Below are 24,464 nucleotides of genomic sequence, written 5' to 3' on the forward strand. Positions count from 1 at the left end.
GCTCTAGACAACTCACAACTCATACCCTCCAACTCCACATCTACAAGAAATTCACACAACCTATCCTACAAGATTCCCTACTGCCGTACACAATACCGTCAACAATCCTTCTTCCCACGCACCATCAAAGACTGGAACAGCCTACCTCCGGATGCTACGTCAGCCGGTACAGTTGAGTCATTCCGTACTCATCTGTCCCAACTCTATATCTAAACCACACTCTTGTCCGTTTTTAACCTGCACTGTATATATTCCTCACTATTTTTACTCTTTCTTTCCGTCTTGCGCATTAACCTGGCAGTAAACTTCAGTAAGTTGAAGGTGGCAAGAAGAAGAAGAATAAAATATATACATGTATATAATAAATAATATGGAATAAAATATTAAGATGCTTATATATATTTTTTTGGTCTTTCAGATTCCATGTTTTTTCAGTTCTAATGCCAGAGACTTATAAAACAGAGGGATAAGAAATAAATATAGCTCTGTGGTAATTCATATAAATTATATTTCGACAGCCGAACAATTCCGGATGGATTTTTTTAATCTTACGTTCGCATTTCTTCAGATTTATCTTGAAAGCCTTTATCGTCATGAATTCGAGCTCAACTAAAAGCACAAGATAATCGCTCTAGACTCTTTGTTTGCAGTCAATTTAGCAATCTATCTCACAATCAAATCGACTCAAGATTCCACATCGCCTTGAAAACTAGGAATCTAATTGGGCGATGGACTTTATAATAACTGCCTTAATTAGAATCAATCTGAGACTAAAGAAATCCTACAGGTAATGTTATACACTTCACAGTAAGAATACTAAAAATATTGCTAAACACAAGTTTTACATTAAGGACAACCATGTCTTGCATATGAATAACATATCAGCTAACGAAAGTTATTAAATGTGTGCAACTCACTTCAAGATACATTTACATTACAGTTACATTTTAGTCCAAGCTTCAAACTAGAAACTAATCAAAACATATTTAAATTTACACATGCTCAAGCATTGACAAAATAAATCGTATTGTCACCATCATAATGCCGTATTGTCACCATCGTACTTTGGTATATACTGTCACCATTTTCTTTCTCAGAGAAAACGCGCTGGCCCTAACGGAACACCGTACCTAGCAGCAGCTTAAGCAGTACTGTCACCATCGTACATTCACTATCGTACTGTCGTACTGTCACCTTCGTACTGTCACCTTCCTGTTAGGCATGCGTACAATATTAAATAAAAATATGGAAGAAAACGTTCACCGTGTTTTAAAGTCTCAAAAATTGCCTAACATACACGTAAATTCTGTTATTGATGAGATTAGTTTGAAATTGATGTTGATAAAAATTAATCCAGGTCTTTTAAGAAAATATTATATTGTACAATGGTGACAATACGACAGTACGATGGTGACAATACGACAGGACGATAATATATTATAGATGTTGAAATATGATTTTTTTTCAAAACGGCATATATTAAGATTTTTTGATATATATGATCAGTACATGTCCTGGGATTGACAAATATGCATTTTGTTTGGATTTTAAAGGCGTTTTGAGCTCCAAACCCCAAGCGTCTGTGTATATTGGTTGCCTTTTGCTGTCTTTAAATAGCATTTCTTTTACCAATTCCTAGGACAAAATATTTGCAGGTTGAAAAAAATGGGCTCAATCAGATTATTTAAATTGAATAGCTCTAACAGTATAGAAGACAATGAAGTACGTTTGATCCTAGCTTTATTGTTTGTGAACAATGTCCAGATGACAAGCGTATTCGATCTTGGTAGTATCTGTCTCAATCTGTGTTTTACGTCACACCAACACAGTAAGGGCGGTTTCCCAGCTTTACTGGTGGAGGGAAACCTCAGGTGCACTTCCGTGCATTATATCAGGCATGAACGGGCGAACGGACACCTGAGTATAGAACAACCGACGTTTGGAGTCAACGACCCTAACCACTCGGCTAAGCACGCCTCAAATTCAACACAATTTACTTTTAACTTTGATATGAAAACTCGGTTATTTAGAAAGATTTATAAATTCTAACAGATTAACCACAATACATATTTCTACATTCAAATAGTCATGATGTAGAAAAGCCTTTTATTGGAAAATAAATATATGTTGTCATAAAAACAAGTAACACAAGCCATGTAGGAATACTGAGCAAATATTTATGTTCGCCTTTCGGTGGTTGACACATCACTGGCATTAATATGTTCGTCAACTAAAATCCTCAGTGTTTTCTTCAATCTTTTCAGACGTTTGCAGATCGCCCTTCGCTGGACTCACATCTATGGTTATATCGAGATCTGTTCGCCGGTACCTTTCCGGATAAATAATGAGTAACGGAAGAGCGACGGCAGCTGACCCCAGCAACGCTTCGTTCATCCATGTACGACCTGGCAGGGAAAAAAAAGCTTTTTTATGTCAAATGAATACAAAAATGAATAATTAGATAAGAACACAGTTGGGCTAAAACAACCGCAACAAAACCAACACTTAAGTATATGTGTATAGATATTTGAGCCGCGTCACGACAAAACAAACATAATGGGTTTGCGACCAGCATGGGTCCAGACCAGCCTTCTGATCAGGATCCATGCTGTTCGCTTACAACCCCTATAACAAATAGAGAAACTGATAGCGAACAGCAAGGATCCTGATCAGACTGCGCGGATGCGCAGGCTGGTCTGGATCCATGCTGGTCGCAAACCCATTATGTTGGTTTTGTCCTGCCGCGGCTCATTTGTGTTAGGCAATTGTGCCATGTATAACATATATACAGCGCTTAAGAAAGACACACACAGAGTTGTAGCACGAACATGCAAATTAAAAAAAGAAAGACAAAAAAAACCCAATTGTTTTGGCTGAATGATTTAAACGCATAAGCATTCACTCGAACTAAATATGCAAACAATTATATTTGTGTGAGAAGGTTATAAATATTCATTTTTTTTGTTTTCGTGAATGTTAAGATAATGGTTAATTAATACCGATATTTGGGATGAGTAGAACACAAAGGAAGCAAATGCCAACAATGTTGTTAAGCAGTGTAAGTAGTCCGCCAGTAACGCCCTCGGCGACCGGATAACTCGCCTCACAGGCTATCTCGAAGAACAGAGGAATACCGCCGTTGATAAATATACCAATTAGAACACAGGCAGTGTACATCGAAACTGTAAAACAGATAAAACAGTCGTTTTTTAAAATCATAATTGCTATCTTTTAACATAACTGGAACATAATGTACTCAAACCAAAAACGTTTAGAAATAAGAAAAATTGGCAATACTTGTGTAGGTTGATGTCTTTAAGCCTGTAATCGCACAGCTCTTAACAATCTTCATGTTAGAATGATTTAATTTTGCATTAAAGATCACACTATTAATTGCACATAATAAATAAATAAAGACATAAATAATAAATAATATAAAATAAAATAAAATGTAATATGATAAATAAATAAATAAATAAACTATGCCTCAAACCATCACATGTAAAATTAAAAAGTTACAAATACATTGTATGTACAAAAGAAATGTGTGCATAAGGTTGGGCATCAAGTTCATTCATCAGTTATTAGAATTAGTTCCGAGTTAAGTTTTCATATGTATATGTCGGTGTTTCAAAATTCAATTGTCTTACTCAAGTCCGCCCACTAAGCTTAAAAGTGAGAGATCATCGGATTAGAAATTAAAGGGTTGCTAGTCCGATCCCTGGTTGAACAACAAACAAACAAAGTCTTACGCAGATTTAATGGAATGAATTGTTTCCACAGTAAAAAGAACCAAGTAGACGAAGCCACAGCACCTATGAACAATGCGATTAGAAATAACTTCATTCTCTTCATAAACATGTCTGAAAATCTAAGATAAAAAAACAAACAAATATGGAAAATAGTTAAGTTAAAGTTCATCCGGGCTATTTATCATTACTAATAAATGCACTATCAACAATGGTTATCCATACAGCCAGTTCACTCATATTCGGTATTCTCCTACTTCTTTTTGCTAATTTAACAGTTTCGTCTACATTATATAATAAAGTTGACCAGTATGTTTTAAAGGTAAGATGAATTCGAAGTAGTTGTACTATTTGAATACAAGAAGTTCCTAGAATGACATTTGATCGTATGAAAGAGACGTAAATTTTCCGGGTCAAAGTACTTATTTCAAGATAAAATATAACATAAGAAATTCATCTCCATCAATCCTTATTTATACAAATCACTTTCCTAATATAAATAAGACTTCATTTTTTATGTTAAAAATTTAAGTCTTACCTACACTGTATTAGTCATATGACGACTTTCCAGCTTTACTTGTGAAGAAATGCCTTAAAGTTACCCCTTCGTACAATATTTCAGACACACCGAGCGGTCAAATGAATAGAACAACCGACCTTCATAAAGCTAGCTAGATACCTTCCTTACATCATAGAATCCAATGTCCCTCGTTGGATACGAACCCACAGTCGTGTGTCGCAAGTGATTCCAAGTCAGTGTTTCTAATTTGGCCATGAAGGTACATCCCCCATCCCCAAAACGTATCACAACTATGTTACCCTTTACTGTCAAGAGAGTGTTTTAAACATACCTTGCTATAACAAGACCTGCGAGACATCCAGCTAATGTTTGCCAAAATCCCATGTACCCGGCTGTGTTCTGAAAACATAACAAGATTAGCGTTTAAAAACACATCAAGTAATAACCATATGAAATACGTAAACATCTTGATATTAATTATATAGACCTTTTAAAAACGATTTTTCCATAGAAACGGATGAAGCATTTCGCACATGCGCATTATACGTAAGACAAAACACATTAACGATGACTACAATGTATCATACTTAAAGGCTGTAATAGACGTGATTTCAAATTGTGTCACCCGGAAAACAGTAATTTTGGGATGACTTAAAACGTGAATTGATATTTGAAACAAATATACAAATGCGGAACTAATAAGTCAGAGATCCAAAAGCGGCTAGTTAGAATATGTTTGGTAGTTTCAGTTTTAAGTCCTACCTGAGCTATTGTTAGATGTCTCATTTTTAAATATTACCGGAAACATATTTGGAGGTTTCAGTATTTAGTATTACCTGTGATATGTTTAGAGGTTTCAGTTTTAAGTACTACCTGAGATATGTTTAGAGGTTTCAGTATCAATAATTACCTGAGATATGTTAAGAGGTTTTAGTTTAAAGTATTACCTGAGATATATTTAGATGTTTCAGTATCAAGTATTACCTGAGATATGTTAAGAGGTTTTAGTTTTAAATATTACCTGAGATATATCTAGAGGTTTCAGTATCAAGTATTACCTGAGATATGTTAAGAGGTTTCAGTTTTAAGTATTACCTGAGATATGTTTAAAGGTTTTAGTTTTAAGATATATATGAGATATATCTAGAGGTTTCAGTATTAAGTATTAAATGATATGAGCCGTGTCACGACAAAACCAACATAATGGGTTTGCGACCAGCATGGATCCAGACCAGCCTGCGCATCCGCGCAGTCTGATCAGGATCCATGCTTTCGCTTACAAACCCTATTACAAGTACAGAAACTGATAGCGAACAGCATGGATCGTGATCAGACTGCGCGGATGCGCAGGCTGGTCTGGATCCATGCTGGTCGCAAACCCATTATGTTGGTTTTGTCATGGCTCGGCTCAATTATATGTTTAGAGGTTTCAGTTTTAAGTATAACCTGAGTGTTTAGACGTTTTTGTTTAAAGTATTACCTGAGATATATTTAGATGTTTCTGTTTTAAATATTACCTAAGATTTATCTAGATGTTTCGGTATTAAGTATTACCTGAGATATGTTAAGAGGTTTCAGGTTCACGACCAGAAGAGATTGCCATACTTGTAAAACACCAGTTGGTATCGCACACGCCAATACAATCATCCAAACAGCACCATTACTGAAATACGTAAAGGCTTCGTATAATCATCACTATATCTGGATTTTTACACAATGGCAGATTAATTACTTACAAGTCACACTATCATTTTGTTAAGGCAAACCAAAACTTATTGTTCAAATTGGGAAATAATTGATTCAAAGAAAGGATGCAAAACCAAAACAGATAATAACAGCTATTGCTGCATATAAACACCACTAAATATGCAAAACAAGTTGCAAAAAACATCAAAATAAATAAATAAATAAATAAAAAATGCAATGTTGTCATACAGGCGCAGATACGGGATTTTTGCTTGAGGAGGACATATTCCAAGGGAGGGGTTTGACAACTTTTTGATATTCACTTTTTTTTTGCATGATTTTGCTACAAAAATGTAAGTATATATCCAGATCTCAGAGAATTTCTACATACCAGCCAAATCACATGGGATTATGAGCCCCTAAACCCCCTCCGTCTTATAATTCGCAATTTCCATGAAAAATAACATTAATTTGTTGGGAAAAAAAGTTTACTTTTCCATCAGATAGCATCATTGAAGTTTTTATTACTAATACTTGATATAATACTGAAATATCAATATTTAAGACATTATATGACTCATTTATCTATCAGAAATACTAACCATACCAGTTGGGAAAGGCCTTTAAGATAATCTGTCCGTTTGATGGACGCCGAGGAGCTGGGTGGTCTTGGTGGTTTATTAGGGAAAATATATCAAAACTAGAAGAAAAAATAGCACCCCAACACTCGCCTCTGAAAGTAAAATAATGACAAAAGTTTGGTATAATATTTTATGATACTACAATTCTAATATGTGCCCCTCTCCCCCCGAACCCCCCCCCCCCCAAAGATAAAAAAACAACAAAAAAAACAACAACAATTGTAATTGCGAGAGATTGTTATGTCGTGATTTTTACATACTGGAAAGACCCCCAGAATAGCGACCATTGTAGGTAATATACAATGTGAAAACATCTATAATTTAACATGTGAAATGAAACACAGTAATATGCAAACATAGCACTCCGCTTTTATTATCTACTTTGTTCTTCAGTAGAATATCATATAAAACAAACTACATGTATTTGATGATATTGTAATTACAAATATTGGAATAATTATTTTGTTACATTAGGATGTTTTTAAAATTTGTCCTATTTTTCATAGATTATTTTAGAGATACTCACGTATATATAAATAGTGTCGTATATCTGTCTCTAACCTCGATCTGTTTGTTGCTTCTGAAAGATAAAATCACAGTATTACAATAAAGTTTTATCTTTATTTTTGATTTAATAAAAATATACTTGACCAAGTGGTCAAACGCCCTTATTTCAAAATTTATGAAACTACTGTACATGCTTGTTAAGTCGATTTTCATTGGTTAATCATGGAGTTTATATTACCTAAATAATTATAATGTTGCAAATTTTGATTTTTTTAATTCTTATCAAAGAAAGCAAATCTATATTATGTTATGTTATTAAGTGTTATATATTTGTTGAAAAACTTGACAGGTAAATATTACCGTGATAAAATGATTGTTTTGCAATTATAACCATCGCCTCACGGTCCGGGTTTTATAAAACAGCCAACCGTTTGAATTAGGCCATATAACCTGTCAAAATGTGATAACTAATGACATGATACCAGGAAGCTGTCCAGATATCAATATATCTTATAGACGTTCTGTGGATAAGTCCGAGTGCCTGGTTACGATATCTATGGTATAAATATCAATATTGTTTCTACTCCAACCATTGGAGTTGTAGATTAAACCATATATTAAGCTTCTTCTAAAAAGCTGTGGAAAACGAGTATTATAGAATTATTGACTACACCCTGTGAGTATGATTTTATGAATTGTTCGGTTGACTACTGTTTGGAGCAATGAAATTGCAGCTATATTTAGTCCATATAATAAACATAAAAAACGTCTGCAAAATAGAGTAAATATACATGTATAATACAAACCTTTATGAGTTCCGTTAACATTTGTTTTTTCCAGTTCCCAGTCTGTATCTGATATATTTGACGTGGAGTTATAGTTACTATAGTGTGGACTAGAAACAACATGTGGACCTGCAAAACAAACATTGTCGATATCACAATTTCAATACAGAATTTATCATATTTAAAGTGGATATGTCTATAATGGAAGGTCAATAATACAATGAATAATTATGTTGAAAGCATTTTATATAAAACATAAAAACAAACCACAAAAGAACTATATACAGAAGTTGTTGAAAATTGCTGGACACTTATATCTGATATTACATAATTTTATTATACATGTATCTATATTACAAATAATAAATTGTTCTTCAACAAAATACATGTATAATCATTTATCATATAAATGTTTATTCTAAGTCAGTAAGAACTATATCAACATTTTTAAACAACGTTTTATAAGAATATCCAAATGATTCATTTCTACTGTTTTTTTTATCAATATTGCAAAATGTGCCCATTGTAGATCTAGCCACTTTAAATACTTTGTATCATAGTGTTGAAAATGTGTCAGAGTTAAATCGTAAACATATACATGCACAGTGCGTTAACTGGAGTCCAGGTATTAGTTACCCGCACTCCAGAGCATTTTGCTGGTGGCGACAGAGAAAGGGAAAGCAGTTGAAATATTATATTCAGATGCTCGTTAATTGGTTCCCTTTTTCTGGGGTTTCATATTGTGACAACAGGGTACGTGTTTTTATGTTTGACTATGATACAAAAGAGAAAGAACATCAAAACACTCAGCAATCTGATTAATACTCGAAGGCTACGCCCCTCGTACAAATCAGAAAGCCTCGTGTTCCGATGCTCTTTCTATTATATACTCAGATATCAAAGACCAGTGCACCAGTACAGTCTGTGGCCAATTTTTAATGCAAAAACAATATACAAAGTCAAACTTCAATTAATTTTGCAGGGTATACCAATACTTCGTCTTTTCTTTATCATGATTCTACAAAAAAAATATTATTCTTCCCACACCTACATATAAAGCCTCATACCCGCGATTGACAGAAAAATAACAATGTGCGAAGCACGAATTTGTTACGTTCTATGCTCATTCGTACCTGAAACAGGCTAACACGTGATCCTATTTTTGTTATTTTCATTTATTTACATACATACCTAAAATAAATGACAAGGCAAAGCCAACATAGTTAGAGAATGAAACTATTGCCGTCGCCGTAGCACGTTGATCCGACGGAAACCATATAGAAGAAATAGCTGCCGATCCAGCAAAGGGCACCGTTCCACCAACGCCGTTTAAAACAGAACACATATTTGCCAACCTGTATGAAAGTAAATACATTTACGGTCATTTTCCTCTTGGAAATCAGATTGATGGATGGAATAGCTATGCATATGTAATATATAAACGTTTTAAGAACATGAATTACAATTGACTTTACAAATAATTTTAGCAATCTATAACCTGGTTAAATCAAACCGAGCCAGCGACATTTTAAATTTTACCGTGTGTGGCTGTCTGTAAGGTTTTCATTTTCTCTATTTCAACTTTTTTCCGACAAAGTTTCAGTGAGAAAGTATTAAGAAAAACTAATATCTTAATAATATTGACATATGTGTATATAGAAACTATCATGTTACAATGTATAAACTGCCTTCTATACAATTATTATATGGTATTGTAAAATGAAGCTATATTTACAACATTAGAGGAAAATAATAAAGTACACATGTCTTATATACCAGGTAGCGGGTACGGGTTCCAAGCTTATACACCTAGCCACTGTGCCGACCATAATCAGGAAACTACACATTAACAAGGACAAACGCAGACCTGGAATAAATAATAAGACAATAATGTGATAATATATGGCTATAATTTACAATTCCATTTTAACCGATAACCAGCTGAATTTAAATTATAATTTAATAAATTGTGTCCTGCTTTCAATTTAGAACAGTTTACCCAAACTTTAAGAGCTATTAAAATACAAAATTGAGCTATCAACAGCATATACCTGACCAAACTGCAAGCTGGCCTGGCTCTGTGTTGATAGGAAATGCTTATCAATCTTGATTCCACCAGATTACAAGTTAAATAAATTAAATATATTACAATAAATTAGTTGTAAAATTACAATTTACAACAACAAAAAACTCATTTTAAAGACATTTATTTCAAAATCAGTCACAGGCAATTTATCTTGCACAACTATTGAAACAATTAAATGCATTTCTTGGTTATTTGATAATACTTAACTTCATGTTTTAATTACATCTGCGCTGACTGTCCATTGACAATATTTCTTTTTATACTATTTATCTTTAATTCACAAAAAGTTCATTAAAACGAAAAAAAAAATAAATAAAAAAAACTAGAAATGTGTCCATAGGACACGGGTGCCCCCACCGCGCCACTGTTCTGTCAATCTTATGACTCTAGGTCAAATATTTTTTGAAAACTAAAAATCTTTTACTAAGTAAAGGGCAAGAACTTTACAAATACTGAATAAATCCACAAGCAATCCCCAAGGTGCATAAGTACACATGCTGACCAACATTCTTGTAAACTTTCAGGCCTTCAAGTGAAATACTTTTTGAGCTATGCATGAACAAGTTGAAAATTGCAAATTTATCGTACTGTAAGTCAAGGGCAATAACTCTAACAAAACTGAAAAAAATCCACATGCAAAGTCCAATGTGCATAGCTTCACAGTGATGTGAATCATTATTCCTGTAATTTAGTGATGTTGATCATTATTCCTGTAAAGTTGGTTGATTCTAACTCAAGCACTCAAGGAACAAATAACAACATAATGAAACGGTTTTTACTAAGTCAAGGGAAATAACTCTACAAATACTGGATAAATCCACAAGCGAAAACTAGTGTGCAAAACTAAATATGCTGAGCAACCTTCCCGTAAGGTTTAATGACTCTATGTCAAATCCTTTTTAGGTTACATGCGACACAAGTTGAAAATTGCAAAAATTTTCTATGTCAAGGGCAATAACTCTAAAAAATACTAAATAAATCCAAACAAAAATACCCAGGTGCACAACTACACATGCTGATCAATATTCCTGTAAAGTTTCAAGACTCTAGGTCAAATACTTTTTGAGTTACATGCGACACAAGTTAAAAATTGCAAAATTTTACTAAGTCAAGGGCAATAACTCTAAAAATACTAAATATATCCAGACGAAAATATCCAGGTACACAACTACACATGCTGATCAATATTCCTGTAAAGTTTCACGACTCTAGGTCAAATACTTTCTGAGTTATGTGCGACACAAAAGAGAACGGACGGACGGACGGAAGGACGGACGGACAAGGGTAAATCTAAATGCCCGCCACTAAAGTGGGGGCACAATAAGCAATTCAGAACAACATGACACATAACAGTAAATACAAACCTTTTACATCCATGAAATAGCACATTGGCAGTACGGCTAACATGTAAGCTATATTTCCATAGTTACCAAACATCCCTATATCAACATCACTCCAGTTAAACACTATCTCGGCAGACTCGGCAATAGGTCCGAACGTGTTCCAGACAAAAGCCTGCAAGGATAGGAAACAATGTGAAAATATTCATAGATAAAAGGAAAATAAATGTACATGCATCAGTATCAAAATCAAAATTAATGAAGACTACATGTATTTTTGGTAAATTGAAAAGTCAGTGTCTCGTGTAGGAGCGGATTTAGTTTCTCGGATTAAACAGTACATATGGAACAACGGTCGTAAGAACCAAAATCGCCTTAAAACTTGAAACAATTCTCCTTGTAATAGGACTTACCGTCACATTGAAGGTTCCATGATAACCGCAATATGAATACATCTGCGTATGTTTCAAAATTCAAAATTGTACCAGTTCATGTTAAATGTTAAATTCTGCTTAAGCTGGTGCTAAGGGGCGTGGACGTTAACTTGCACTTTCGTGTACCGTCCATGAACAGTCTCAATCAAACCGAGCCTGCAACATTTTCAATTTTGCCGTGTTGGGCATTCTTTAGGGATTCTTATTTTCTCTATTTTACCCCTTTAACTATTTTGTTATATGCATGCAGTGTTATTACCACCTTATTATCTTAAATGAGCGTGCCCATCTTTCAATCTGGTACGATCATTCATCACTTTAGGGAAAATTAGAAATATATTCTGATGGAATTGAACGCGAACAGTGCGGGACCATCATCAGGTGGATTTACCGGTTGGTCTTGGCCTGCATTGGTGGCATTGATAAAATCTGTAGCCCCAGGCAGGCTTACAGTTAGATATGACACCAAGTAGATACGAATTACATTCATACATACATGTATTGGTACGTGCACTTATATCATTATCATAATATATATCCTCTATATGTGAATAAAACGGAAAGTACATTTACCTTCAAAAACGATTTTTTTTATTTCTTAAGAAAATGCAAACATGTGTTTTGTAATATATAAATTACGGATTTAAAGCATTTGGATGCTTATCACCTGAAGAAGATACCACTAAATATGAAACAATTTGTTATAAAAGTAGAAAAATGTAAACAAAGTGGTATTTTGACTACCATGCAAAATTCTAAGTCACTATAAATGAAAACAAAACATTACAAAAACGCACAAGAAGCAAAAGATGGTTGAACTATTGGTCACTCAGTATTTTTGAAAGCTATAACAGGAAACCAAAAAATTAAAACGTTTTGAGCGAAAAAAAGAGCATTTCCCGGTCTAATCGGCCTTTAAATACAGAGATAACATATTTATGAATGGAAACAAGACACGGTCACACAATCTAGATGTAAACATACAAGAACATACTTGACTGACACTACCAAGACAGAACACAGCCAGAACGTACCATCTTCTACCATATACCGCTGTCTCCGTGGCAACGATAGGTAGACGTTCCTCGACGTCTTCATCCGAACTCATACTGTCCAACTCCTGAAATATATAAAAGAACGACGGCCATATTACAATAAGCATATATCGTACAGTTGTAGAAAAATATAGGAGGCCATATTAAACTAGTGCGACCCACAGCAAGAAAAAAACATCCGTCAATTGTACTTACCTTTTGTCAGCAACATAAGTCAAACATTATACATACTATCGTCAAACCAATCATGATGCGTCACTCAAATTAATGGTCCGTAGCCATGTGTTTATTGTGTTGGCAAACTGCGTGCAATGGTTTATTATATAAAGGAACAGTTTCAAAAATATCTGAACAACAGTTCAAGAATCGAGCGTATCGTAAACAATTAAAGAAGTTCGTGTATTACAGAAATCGTAATTCAAATTGCACTTTGACCGTCGAAACTGGAAACGTCCAGCCAGAATAACGTGTACTTTTGCTCTGTGCCATTCATCTTTTGATAAAAATTGTAGGAGGAGCCCGGAAAACCACAGCACATGTTCTTGGCAAAGCTGCAGAGAGAGTTGGCTCTGGCTAAGACGCAATGCACCAACCTGGCAGCCATCGTAGACGAGGTAGTACCTGATTACCACCATCTAGAGGATGTTCCAAAATAAGGGGCAAAACATCCAGTGACAGATGGGTACTTGGCTGATGATGTCTCCGTTCAGCAGTATATCTGTATTTTCCGTCGAATGCTGTAGGATTTAAGATATTTTGTCCGCCAATGGCGTTGAAATACCCGTGACAGTTGCCAAGGATACGCAACGACGTCATGTTCAAAAACGGGCTTTGATGGTCAACTTTGACGTCATGTGTACAAAAATTGGCTGAAACTATTGAAATAAAATCAACGAAATCCAATCAGAAATATGGTCAATTTTTTGCATGCCAATTTTCAAGACGCTACTCGAAAGTTCGCAAAGTGTCGCGTTCTACCTTAAGTATCATAATACCTATTTACTTTTCTACACAACAATTTACGTATCATAACAACAATATGCATATTATCAGATCGTTTTATATATCATCACATGCATCGTATCACTACAACGTTTTACGTATCACCACAACGTTTTACGTATCACCACAACGTTTCACGTATCATCACAACGTTTTACGTATCACCACAACGTTTTACGTATCATCACAACAATTTGCGTATCATCACAACAATTTACGAATAATCACATCGTTTTACGTATCATCACAATTTCGCGTCATCACAACGTTTTTCGTATCATGTCAACAATTTACATATCATCACAACGCTTTACGTATCATCACATCAATTTACGTTTTATCACCTCGGTATTTCAGTTTTTACAATTATTACTGATAGAGCAATTTCAAAGCGTCAAGAAAACAGAGAAAGATACATTATATATGATAACGTTTCCTTAATGCAGTCATTTTTACGCACCTATTTCCTTAATCCATCTTTAATGTATTCTCTTTTGTCCACCACTGCAATTTAGTACAGTCGTAGTAGGGAAAGTTTACAACTTGACTGAATTAGATAATTATAAATTGATCAATGATATATAAACCTCCATTCTGAACCCTTGTGTGTGATAACTATTTATCTTTATGATAATAATTGTTGTTATCATTTAATATCATTATCAGTTAGAAAACTGCTCTGTTCTGTTATCATTTACTAATAAATCAATAATCACATGACCCGAATAGTGTCTATACTAATTATGTTGATAAACAAAAATTGTTATCACTTAATCATTTTTGAACGAGGTTGAATTTCTAAATTTAGATTTATCTATCAAAAGTGAAATTTACGGTGTAAAGCTCAGCTGATATCAGAAACATGAACATTATGTTGCATATCTGTAAATTACATTGATATTCAAACAAAACATTTCTTTTCAATTAGACTTTATAAAAAAACATGAATAAAATTATGAAATTTACTTAAAAAAGCTAAAAAATCACGGCATCTCGTAAAACGAACACATTTTCATTTCCCGCATTTCCAATATCTATATAATTTTAATGTACTTTATCAGCCCATTGTAAATCGAACACCGAAAGATCTTTAGTTAAAACTATTTGTTTAACGACACGGAAAATTGCGAAATATTTCGATTTTTTCTCGAGAAAATGAAAAATATTTTACCACACAACGTTATCCATGAAAATCTAGTGCTAGGTGCAACAGCTGACACATGAATCTATTATTTATTCTTAATTTGTGTGTAGATTGTGTAACATATTTCGTTCCTTTTCCAATTGATTAAAAAACATTGAACCACGAACGTCATTGCGTGGGTGTTAATAATTTTTCTAAAATTTTCATTAATCTGCGTATTTTTTTTATTTCATTTTCCGGACATTTCTGGATTTTTTAAAATTTTGATCATGTTCTAGCCTTCGTATTCAGTCATGCGTTCCACTTAAGATGTCTTAATAATACATGTATATTGGGTCTACTTTCTTTCTTTCAGTGGCTCTGAAACGTGAGGCTATACAAAAGTAATCTGAAAAATATTTAATACTTAGCTACGTTTTCTAACAGTCTTATTTAAAAAGCTTTTGACATAAACATGTTTAGAAAATTTTGACATAAATCTGCTTTGAAAATTTTGACATAAATCTACTTACAAGTGGAACATTTTCTCGCTTATTTCAAGAGGGAGAGCATTCAGGAGTCGCTGGTTCGAGTCTCGAGCGAGGCGAAATTTGTTTGTGACCAGTTAAGCTGGGACATTGAGTCTAACAGTCATTTGTCTCTCACCGCTGATTCGAAAATCATATGGGATAAGCAGTCGGTCACTTGCGGTGGAAAAAAATATTTAACTGGTAACTGTCATCCACGAACGCCGGCAAGCGAGATGTGACCATGAATGTGTTGAAATCAACGTAAAAATAAATATATCATGATTATTAGAAAACAAAAACTTGATTCATCTACACGTTTTATTGAAGATAATTATAAAAATAAAGAGAAACTGTTTTTGTTTTATTCTCTTTTTGTCAGATGATTTGATTTCATTTTCTTTTATCAATGAATGATAAGAAATTGAAAATACGAGGAAACTATGGAAGCCCTGGAGGGACATTTTAAATTAATATATAAAACTTATTATTTAAAATTTAATTCTTAATATTTAAAATTAGATTTTTAATATCTAATAATTAAATCTTATCATTAAAAAATGGACGCGGGAAACCATTCCGTTGACAAATTGACGCCACAAGTAGCGGCAGCGAGAATACGAGTAGCGAAGGAAGTAAAGTAAGTTGGACTTTTTATGTATTGTCCAGGTCAAGCAAATACGAGGGCTGTCCGGAAAGTTCGTAGACAAGGCTACAAAATTATTATAAGCAGTCATATCAATATGATGATTGAAAAGTTTGCTAAAGTATTTATCTGCTACAAATTTCTAAATTAAAAAACATGATAAAAGTAATATACGCAAACCACCAATCACCATGGCAACATGATCAACGAATTACGGAGCACTTTGATTTCATGACGATAGCTACACAAATAATAAGTTGCTAAAAGTTGTAATTTTAACGCAAACTCTCGTTTTAATTTTGTGACATCAAAGGATACTATTGCATGATATTTAGTGAAAATAATGACGTCATACGCAAATAAACAGCTTGTTAACAACAGTGATAGGCAATGAAGGTGTGTAAATTTTGTGGTGCAAAAGTGACGTCAAATTCAAGGACGGAGCAACGTAATGTTATTTAACTTCATAGCAACGCTAATATGTCACCGACTGATATTTTAATCTTTACTTTAAAACAAAATCAACAATAAATTATAAAAAGTAACTTGTCTTTCAATGTCAAACAAGATTAAAAAAAACGGTGATGACAGTATATCGTATAAGAAACGCTTCAGACGACAAAAAGTAGCATAGCCGAAATATCGCCGATTGTGTTACAACAATCTTTGAAAAAGACAGACATCTCACACACTGTATGGGAACCAGTGACATCTTTGTTTTAGGATATGAAATTCATAAAGTAATGGCAAAGAAATATAACATGTATTAAGTATACGCCAGACAGGTACCATGGCTGTTGGAATCGGAAGAAACTGAATAGTTGGAAAACGTGAAGTTAATTTGACACCGTTGACGTTGTCAAAGTGCTCCGTGATGATGTATATATGTTGTATGTAAATACGGTTAAAATACAAACGTAAGTCACAGTTCAGTAATGTTTGATAAACGTGTTCGCTAGATATGTATAATTTTGCTGACAAAATTTGTACAACGTATGTATTGTTATAGAATAAAAAATGAAGAAGTATATGAACTTTCCGGACATCCCTCGTATAACTGGCAAGACGAACTTGTTTGGTATGAGATAAAACACAACACTTAGGTTGAATGAAATAGGGCATTTATTAAATGCCATAAATGACAAATGTTACATAATAACAAACATGACAAATGTTACATAATAACAAACATGGCATGTACATATTTGTATCGAAATAACCAAACTGGGAGGTAAAAACCGCCAGATTATGATAACATTGTAATGTAATTCAAATAGATTACAATCTTAACAAAAGTTATGTAAGATGACAAAGTTGAACCAAAAACCATCTACATAAATATAATAAAATGGATTGCTGATCAAAAACAATTGACCAGAAAAAATAAATATTTTCCAAATCGTGGTCGACTCGCCCAGGAAAAACCATAGTTTGGAAACCTGTGCCCTTTTATCTTGTGTCTAGTACCACTTGATGTAGGGCTCCATCCTTGGAAAATAGTTTAAACATTCTATACATTAAAAAGTGTATAACATATGACTAGATCATAAGTATTTATGACAACAAATAGAAAAATATTTGAAAGAAATAATATAACATCGACTAGTTTTATAAATCTTTGCATGAACAATATACATAATATTATATATATATATATATATATATAGTGTATCTCATGAATAGTTGCACAAATAATTGAGATAAACAATAAGTGAAACAACTGATTCATTAAGGATAAATGAAATGGTATTTATATCAACATCAAAAATTGAAAGAGGAGGATGGAGTTGGAGGAGGTGGATTTTAGTCAACAGAAAGGCGAGAATCATTCCTCGCCAAAATTATTTCTTTGTGATAGATCTAATGTAATCATTGGTTAATTAACATCACATGATTTAAGTCTTGATATCGATTGGCTAAGCCGTACTTGGCTAAAACCTGACCCGTAACGGCTAAAAACCTGACCCGTAATATTCTGTACAGTAATGAGTATAGGGACAGAACAATGACATAAATTATTTTATGTGGGCATAAAATCTATTTTATGTATTGTCCAGGTCAAGCAAATATAACTGGCAAGACGAACTTGTTTTGGTATGAGATAAAACACAAACACTTAGGTTGAATGAAATAGGGCATTTATTAAATGCCATAAATGACAAATGTTACATAATAACAAACATGACAAATGTTACATAATAACAAACATGGCATGTACATATTTTGTATCGAAATAACCAAACATGGAGGTAAAAAACCGCCACAAAGGGAACCTTCCGCCACCCAGGGAGACTTGACTAGGGATGAGCTTGACCTGTAATAAGGATTGAAACAGAGGGGCTAAATTTGCCGAAGTTACCATTAATTTAATCAAGTCATGTTAGGACAAAAATGTTACGACAAAATCATATATCTAATGACAATATTATAATATGTGTAGAATTAATGTCTAACATTTAAATGGATCCTGACTTGTTTCTTTAAATATATGTGGACTGCAGCCTTAAACTGTCAGGCACATTACAGGATATGCTATTGTAAACAAGCAACTGAGTTAATAGACCAAATAATTAGCTGTGAAAAATACTTATAAACAATTACATTATATATGTATTATTGAGACATCTGACAGTATGCATTATCCGGACTGTTTCAACGTCTAAACTGATTGTAACAAATAGAGGTATGAATCAAATTTATAGTTTCAAACTATGTGTAAAGGAAAATTGTTTCAAGATATACTAGTCATCAATGACAATGAAACTAGAAAAAATTCTTTTTAAATTAGAAATTAGGAATGGATTATTATTGTATCAGCAACCAGATATCCTTCAATGGTGAACAGCCAAAATTGCATGGCCATGGCTTCCAAGTTGCAGTCATCAAACTTAGCACAGGCCCCTAGCCTGTGAAACTAGTTCATGAAGTGAAAAATATACAAAAATTTAGTTAAAATATATAGTAGTATGAATTCAAAACTGAATTTGGGCTAGTAGATTGAAAATTAAAATTTTAAATGCATAGACTGGAGTATGTCAACAGTGCGTGGCACCTTAGACATTTAAACATACACATCTCCTATGTAAGGTATGTGACATTGAATTTCAGTTAGTATCTTCAATTTGCGTAAGTCCTAGCGGATATGCCAATTCTGTCGAATCATTTATACGTTAAACCTTTAAATGCATTAAACCAAAATAGATGTAAATGTCAATTTGTTCGCTATACATTTTTCCAATTATCAGTTAAGACCTAATGTAGAATTGAAATCAAAATTGTAAAAATATCTAATTAAACCTTATTTATGCATTTGACCTAAATACATGTGAGTCTGACGTGTCTAATGTTAATTTGTTCATTATATGATTGTTGCATGAAAAATATAAATTAATGTATTAAGTAAGGATAAATAGAAAAAAGTTTCTATACAAGACTAGACTCTTCCAAAAAAATTATAAAGTAACAAGACCTTTGAACAAGATGTGAATGTAAACATTTCTACAATAATACATAAAAACCTTCAGTACAAATGTACTTATAACATTTACATAAATCCATTCAACTAGTGATATTAATATCATGCAGTAGCATGAACACAATCTGAAATTATATGTATGATTAATTAAGAAACCTGCAGCCTTGTACTGTCAGATTTATAAAACCTTTATGAAGCCAAATTGTGCATATCTGCCACAAGATATACATGAATAGGAATACCGTCATACACATTATTATGGCACGAAAGAAATAAACTTCAGCCTTGCACCGTCAGCAAGGAGAAAACTGCAGCCTTGAACTGTCAGTTATTTGAAAGATTGTAATGACACTCAGTTTGCAGTAATTCACTGTCTTTTTTATAATATCTAAAGAACTGCTGCCTTATACCGACAGATCATAAATTACCAAAATAAAAGTGGAAAACTGTAACCTACAGTATGTATAACGTACTGCAGCCTTTAACTGTCAGTAATTTAAAAGATTGTAATGGCACTCAGTTTGCTGAAATTCACTGCTTTTTCTATATATAAAGATCTGCTGCCTTATACCGACAGATCTTAAATTACGAAAAATTAAAGTGTAAAACTGTAACCTAGATTAATTAAAAACTTATGTATTTAAGACATGATGTGGAAATCTCCCGCGGCCTTTTATAAAGGCTGTCGTTCCTGACTAGATATTGGACATTTTTCTTGCGCGGGCTAGTAGGGTTCCCATACATGATTAATTTGAAAAAGAACTTCTGGCATGATGTAACAATGTATCTATGTACAATTAAAATCCAATTTCATATCAAATTAAAGCATCAGCCGTGCAGAATGGATAAAATAAACTAAGCCAAGCTGACAAAACAGTACATAATTTGAGACTTGAAAACAAAATGCAAAGCATTTAAACTAAGCAATGCACACTATTAAAATTTATGAATGAAGGCAAATCGCGTCAACTAAGCAATGCCTAATACAGCAATGGTATGCTGAAATAATATCAAGGCGTGTAAACTCAGCCAAGCTGACCAGTACAGACAAACAAATGGCAAAGCGTGTCAACTAAGCAATGCCTAATACAGCAAGGGTATGCTGAAATAATAGCAAGGCGTGTAAACTAAGCCAAGCCGACCAGTACAGACAAACAAATGGCAAAGCGTGTCAACTAAGCAATGCCTGATACAGCAATGGTATGCTGAAATAATAGCAAGGCGTGTAAACTAAGCCAAGCTGACCAGTACAGACAAACAAATGGCAAAGCGTGTCAACTAAGCAATGCCTAATACAGCAATGATATGCTGAAATAATAGCAAGGCGTGTAAACTAAGCCAAGCTGACAAGTACAGACAAACAAATGGCAAAGCGTGTAAACTAAGCAATGCCTAATACAGCAATGGTATGCTGAAATAATAGCAAGGCGTGTAAACTAAGCCAAGCTGACCAGTACAGACAAACAAATGGCAAAGCGTGTCAACTAAGCAATGCCTAATACAGCAATGATATGCTGAAATAATAGCAAGGCGTGTAAACTAAGCCAAGCTGACAAGTACAGACAAACCAATGGCAAAGCGTGTAAACTAAGCAATGCATAGTACAATAATGGTATGTTGAAAGAATAGCAAGGCGTGTAACTAAACCAAGATGACAAGACAAGTACAGAATCTATTTCTGGTTTATAAAAGGTGTAATTATTAGCTCAGCAATCTGAAATACCATTACTTCTTATGTTATTTCAACTGTCTTGGGCAATAAATATGAATTTCCTTGAAGCTGTGTAAAACATGTATGCCAACATCAGTTTATTCATTATCTGACTCAACCTTGAAAACTATGAAACATGTAATGAAAGGCTGCTAATGTACTGATGAAAGCATTGTCTTAGTTCCCAGGTCCGCTTGCACTATTATTCAACGATAATGATTGCTCCCTCGACTAGTCTTGGTTTTTGCAGGATTTACTGGACATTCTTGGTATTTGGCTTTTCCTTGTTGTGGACCTGAATAACAGGTGTAAGGAGAATTTGTGGCCGTTTCATCTGAAAAATATGAATTATTTTGTCATTAAGGTAGACTAAATGTATGAAATGTAATTGATTATTAAATTAATTCTGATAGGATAATTATGAGTGAACTATAAACTAAATCACACTCGCACTGACTGTAAACTAAACCATGTGTGAATAAATAAGTGTGAACTGTAAATTAAATCATGCAGACATGGGCTTTAAACTAAACCATGTACAATAGGATATGTGTGAACTGTAAACTAAAGCACACTCACATGGACTGTAAACTAAACCATGTGTAAATAGGCGTGAACTGTAAACTAAATCACGCAGACATGGACTTTAAACTAAGCCATGTATAATATGATAAGTGTGAACTGTAAAACTAAATCACACTCACATGGACTGTAAACTAACCATGTGTAGAAATTAGGCGTGAACTGTAAACTAAATCACGCAGACATTGTCTATAAACTTAAGCAATGTATAATTGGATATGCGAGAACTCTAAACTCAATCACACTCACCAGGAGTGTAAACTAAACCCTGTGTAGAAAATATGCGTGTAAACTAAACCATGTGTATCATCGGTAAACTAAATCACTAAGACATGGTCTATAACCGGAGCCATGTATCATGGGATGTGTGCGAATTGTAAACAAAATCACACTTACATGTACATGTATTATAAAACTATGTGTGAACTGTAAACTTTATCAAGCAGACATGGATTATAAACCAAGTCATTTATCATACGATGCGTATAATTATAAACAAAATCACACTCACATGGATCGTCAACTATATTGTGTTGAAAATGTGTACTAAATGTTAACTAAGTCGCGCAGACATAAAACTATATATTAAGCCATGTATACTAGAATATGTATAAATGCAACTAACACGGACTGTAAACTAACCTTGTGTTGTAATCGTGTTTAAACTATTGTAAAACCAGTCATAGAATTTAACACTGGTCCTAGGCCAGTGAAAATTAGTTCAGGTCAGTGTAAATTTAAAGAAAATTTGATTAAGTGTATAGTAGAATAAATTCAAAATTAGAATTCAGAACAGTAATTTTGAATCTTAAATTCAATGACTGAAAAAAAAACAAAACAAAACAGTGAAACATGAATGTATGGAAATTATAAACTAAATCACACTTACTGTATTAAGTTGGAGTCAACAAAAAAAAAATGTAAAATTAAAAAGAAATAAGGCTAAATCGCTCCAATCTGGACTGTTACTTAACATGTTGCTAAATAATACTGCTATGATGATGTGTGTACAAATGTATAGTAGACTAGCAGAAAATCAACATGTACTATTATCTACTCTAATTAGAAGTTTGTGTGAACTGTAAATGAATTGGAAATAAGTGATAACTAACATGACTAATATAGAATTTCAATTATGTGTCCAGGAAAAATTATGTCTGATTAATACTGCATTCTTGTACATTATCATTAGGAGAATAATTGATGACCAACAACAAACCCGGCAATGAATAACCTTATATATTATAAATATAAAGAAATTTACTCACTGATAAATTCATTAAGTAGATCTACTTCGAGTCATAATCAAAGCTTATTATATTAATTTGTTAAGGCAAAGCAACAAACCTAGACTTCATCTGTTCATAGTTGGTATAACAGGGCAGGCAGACAATGCAGTAAAATACTGACTTTAGTACAATATAACTTAAAGACATAGTAAACAAAATACTTATCTTTTGAAATTGTCTGACAAATGAAATGCTTCGGGGCGGCGACCAAGCTGCTGTTCTTATCTCATTGAGGAGACGTAGCTGATCAGAGTAAACAGGTGGCATCCATCTGGTGTAAACAGGTAAATGTTGTTTAGACATGTCAACCATGAACCATTTATTCGCCATAAGTATGATCGTTTATGTTTGTTTTGGCATCTGTACAAAACTTGAACTGTTGAACAATGGTAACTTTCAGGACTCGTAAATAGTATGGTATCTACGAAATCTGTAATATGACGAGCAACGTTTTGTGGATAAATTCTGATTTGTAAATGTCATTAGTTCCAACAGTGTCCAAAGGCCGGCACAACTGTTTCCCGACTGATGATGTCTCAAACTTTCAAAGCTCCCAAAAAAGTTGCATTTCTACAAAAATATGTCTGTGAAAATTAAATCCATATCGTAGATTACAATCGTTATGTCTAAATTCCCGAGTCTCAAATGAGGTGAAATTTAATAACGAATGCAGAAATGTTCATTTGATAATAAATTGTATCCTGTTACGGTATCCTGCCCGTGTTGCCGTGAAATGAATTGCCATTTTCGTCACGAAATTGAATATGAAACGGGGGACACCGTCCCTAAAATTCGCTCCCAGCAGATTAATAAGATAACTGTTCATAGTAATACGTAATTAGTTCACTTTAAATAAAGCTTATGACTTCAAAAATAGATAAATTTTAGTCAACAGAAAGGCGAGAATCATTCCTCGCCAAAATTATTTCTTTGTGATAGATCTAATGTAATCATTGGTTAATTAACATCACATGATTTAAGTCTTGATATCGATTGGCTAAGCCGTACTTGGCTAAAACCTGACCCGTAACGGCTAAAAACCTGACCCGTAATATTCTGTACAGTAATGAGTATAGGGACAGAACAATGACATAAATTATTTTATGTGGGCATAAAATCTATTATATACAAGAAAAACTGTTTTAAATCACACTAGGACACGCACACACACTTAATTTCATGGTGAGGACTGGCTTGGGCGAGTTTATTTATTTATTGCAAAAGACAATCCGTCCCGGATTGAAGGGGTTAAAGGTCAGAATTGAGGGGAATATAAAATAACTTGGTACATTTGTTCACATTTGTT

At 33.6% G+C, this 24,464-nt stretch overlaps 1 protein-coding gene across 1 annotated transcript in view; it reads right to left on the reverse strand.

Moving 5' to 3' along the window:
• Positions 1 to 2,092: 2,092 nt before the first annotated feature.
• The window catches only part of LOC132713312 (solute carrier family 49 member 4-like), a 29,502-nt gene continuing 7,130 nt past the window's right edge, over positions 2,093 to 24,464 (reverse strand). The window contains exons 2-14 of the mRNA XM_060695845.1: positions 12,743 to 12,868; positions 11,339 to 11,489; positions 9,665 to 9,755; positions 9,080 to 9,243; positions 7,910 to 8,017; positions 7,123 to 7,176; positions 6,638 to 6,688; positions 6,558 to 6,588; positions 5,824 to 5,932; positions 4,601 to 4,668; positions 3,753 to 3,871; positions 3,000 to 3,182; positions 2,093 to 2,405 (exon numbers count right to left, since the gene is read on the reverse strand). Coding sequence (XP_060551828.1) covers positions 2,227 to 2,405; positions 3,000 to 3,182; positions 3,753 to 3,871; positions 4,601 to 4,668; positions 5,824 to 5,932; positions 6,558 to 6,588; positions 6,638 to 6,688; positions 7,123 to 7,176; positions 7,910 to 8,017; positions 9,080 to 9,243; positions 9,665 to 9,755; positions 11,339 to 11,489; positions 12,743 to 12,868 — 1,434 coding nt within the window. The 3' untranslated portion in view covers positions 2,093 to 2,226. The remainder of the gene's footprint in view (positions 2,406 to 2,999; positions 3,183 to 3,752; positions 3,872 to 4,600; positions 4,669 to 5,823; positions 5,933 to 6,557; positions 6,589 to 6,637; positions 6,689 to 7,122; positions 7,177 to 7,909; positions 8,018 to 9,079; positions 9,244 to 9,664; positions 9,756 to 11,338; positions 11,490 to 12,742; positions 12,869 to 24,464) is intronic.

This window comes from Ruditapes philippinarum, unplaced genomic scaffold (assembly GCF_026571515.1).
Source record: "Ruditapes philippinarum isolate M1 unplaced genomic scaffold, ASM2657151v2 ctg4771_1_1_1_1, whole genome shotgun sequence".
NCBI lineage: Eukaryota > Metazoa > Mollusca > Bivalvia > Venerida > Veneridae > Ruditapes > Ruditapes philippinarum.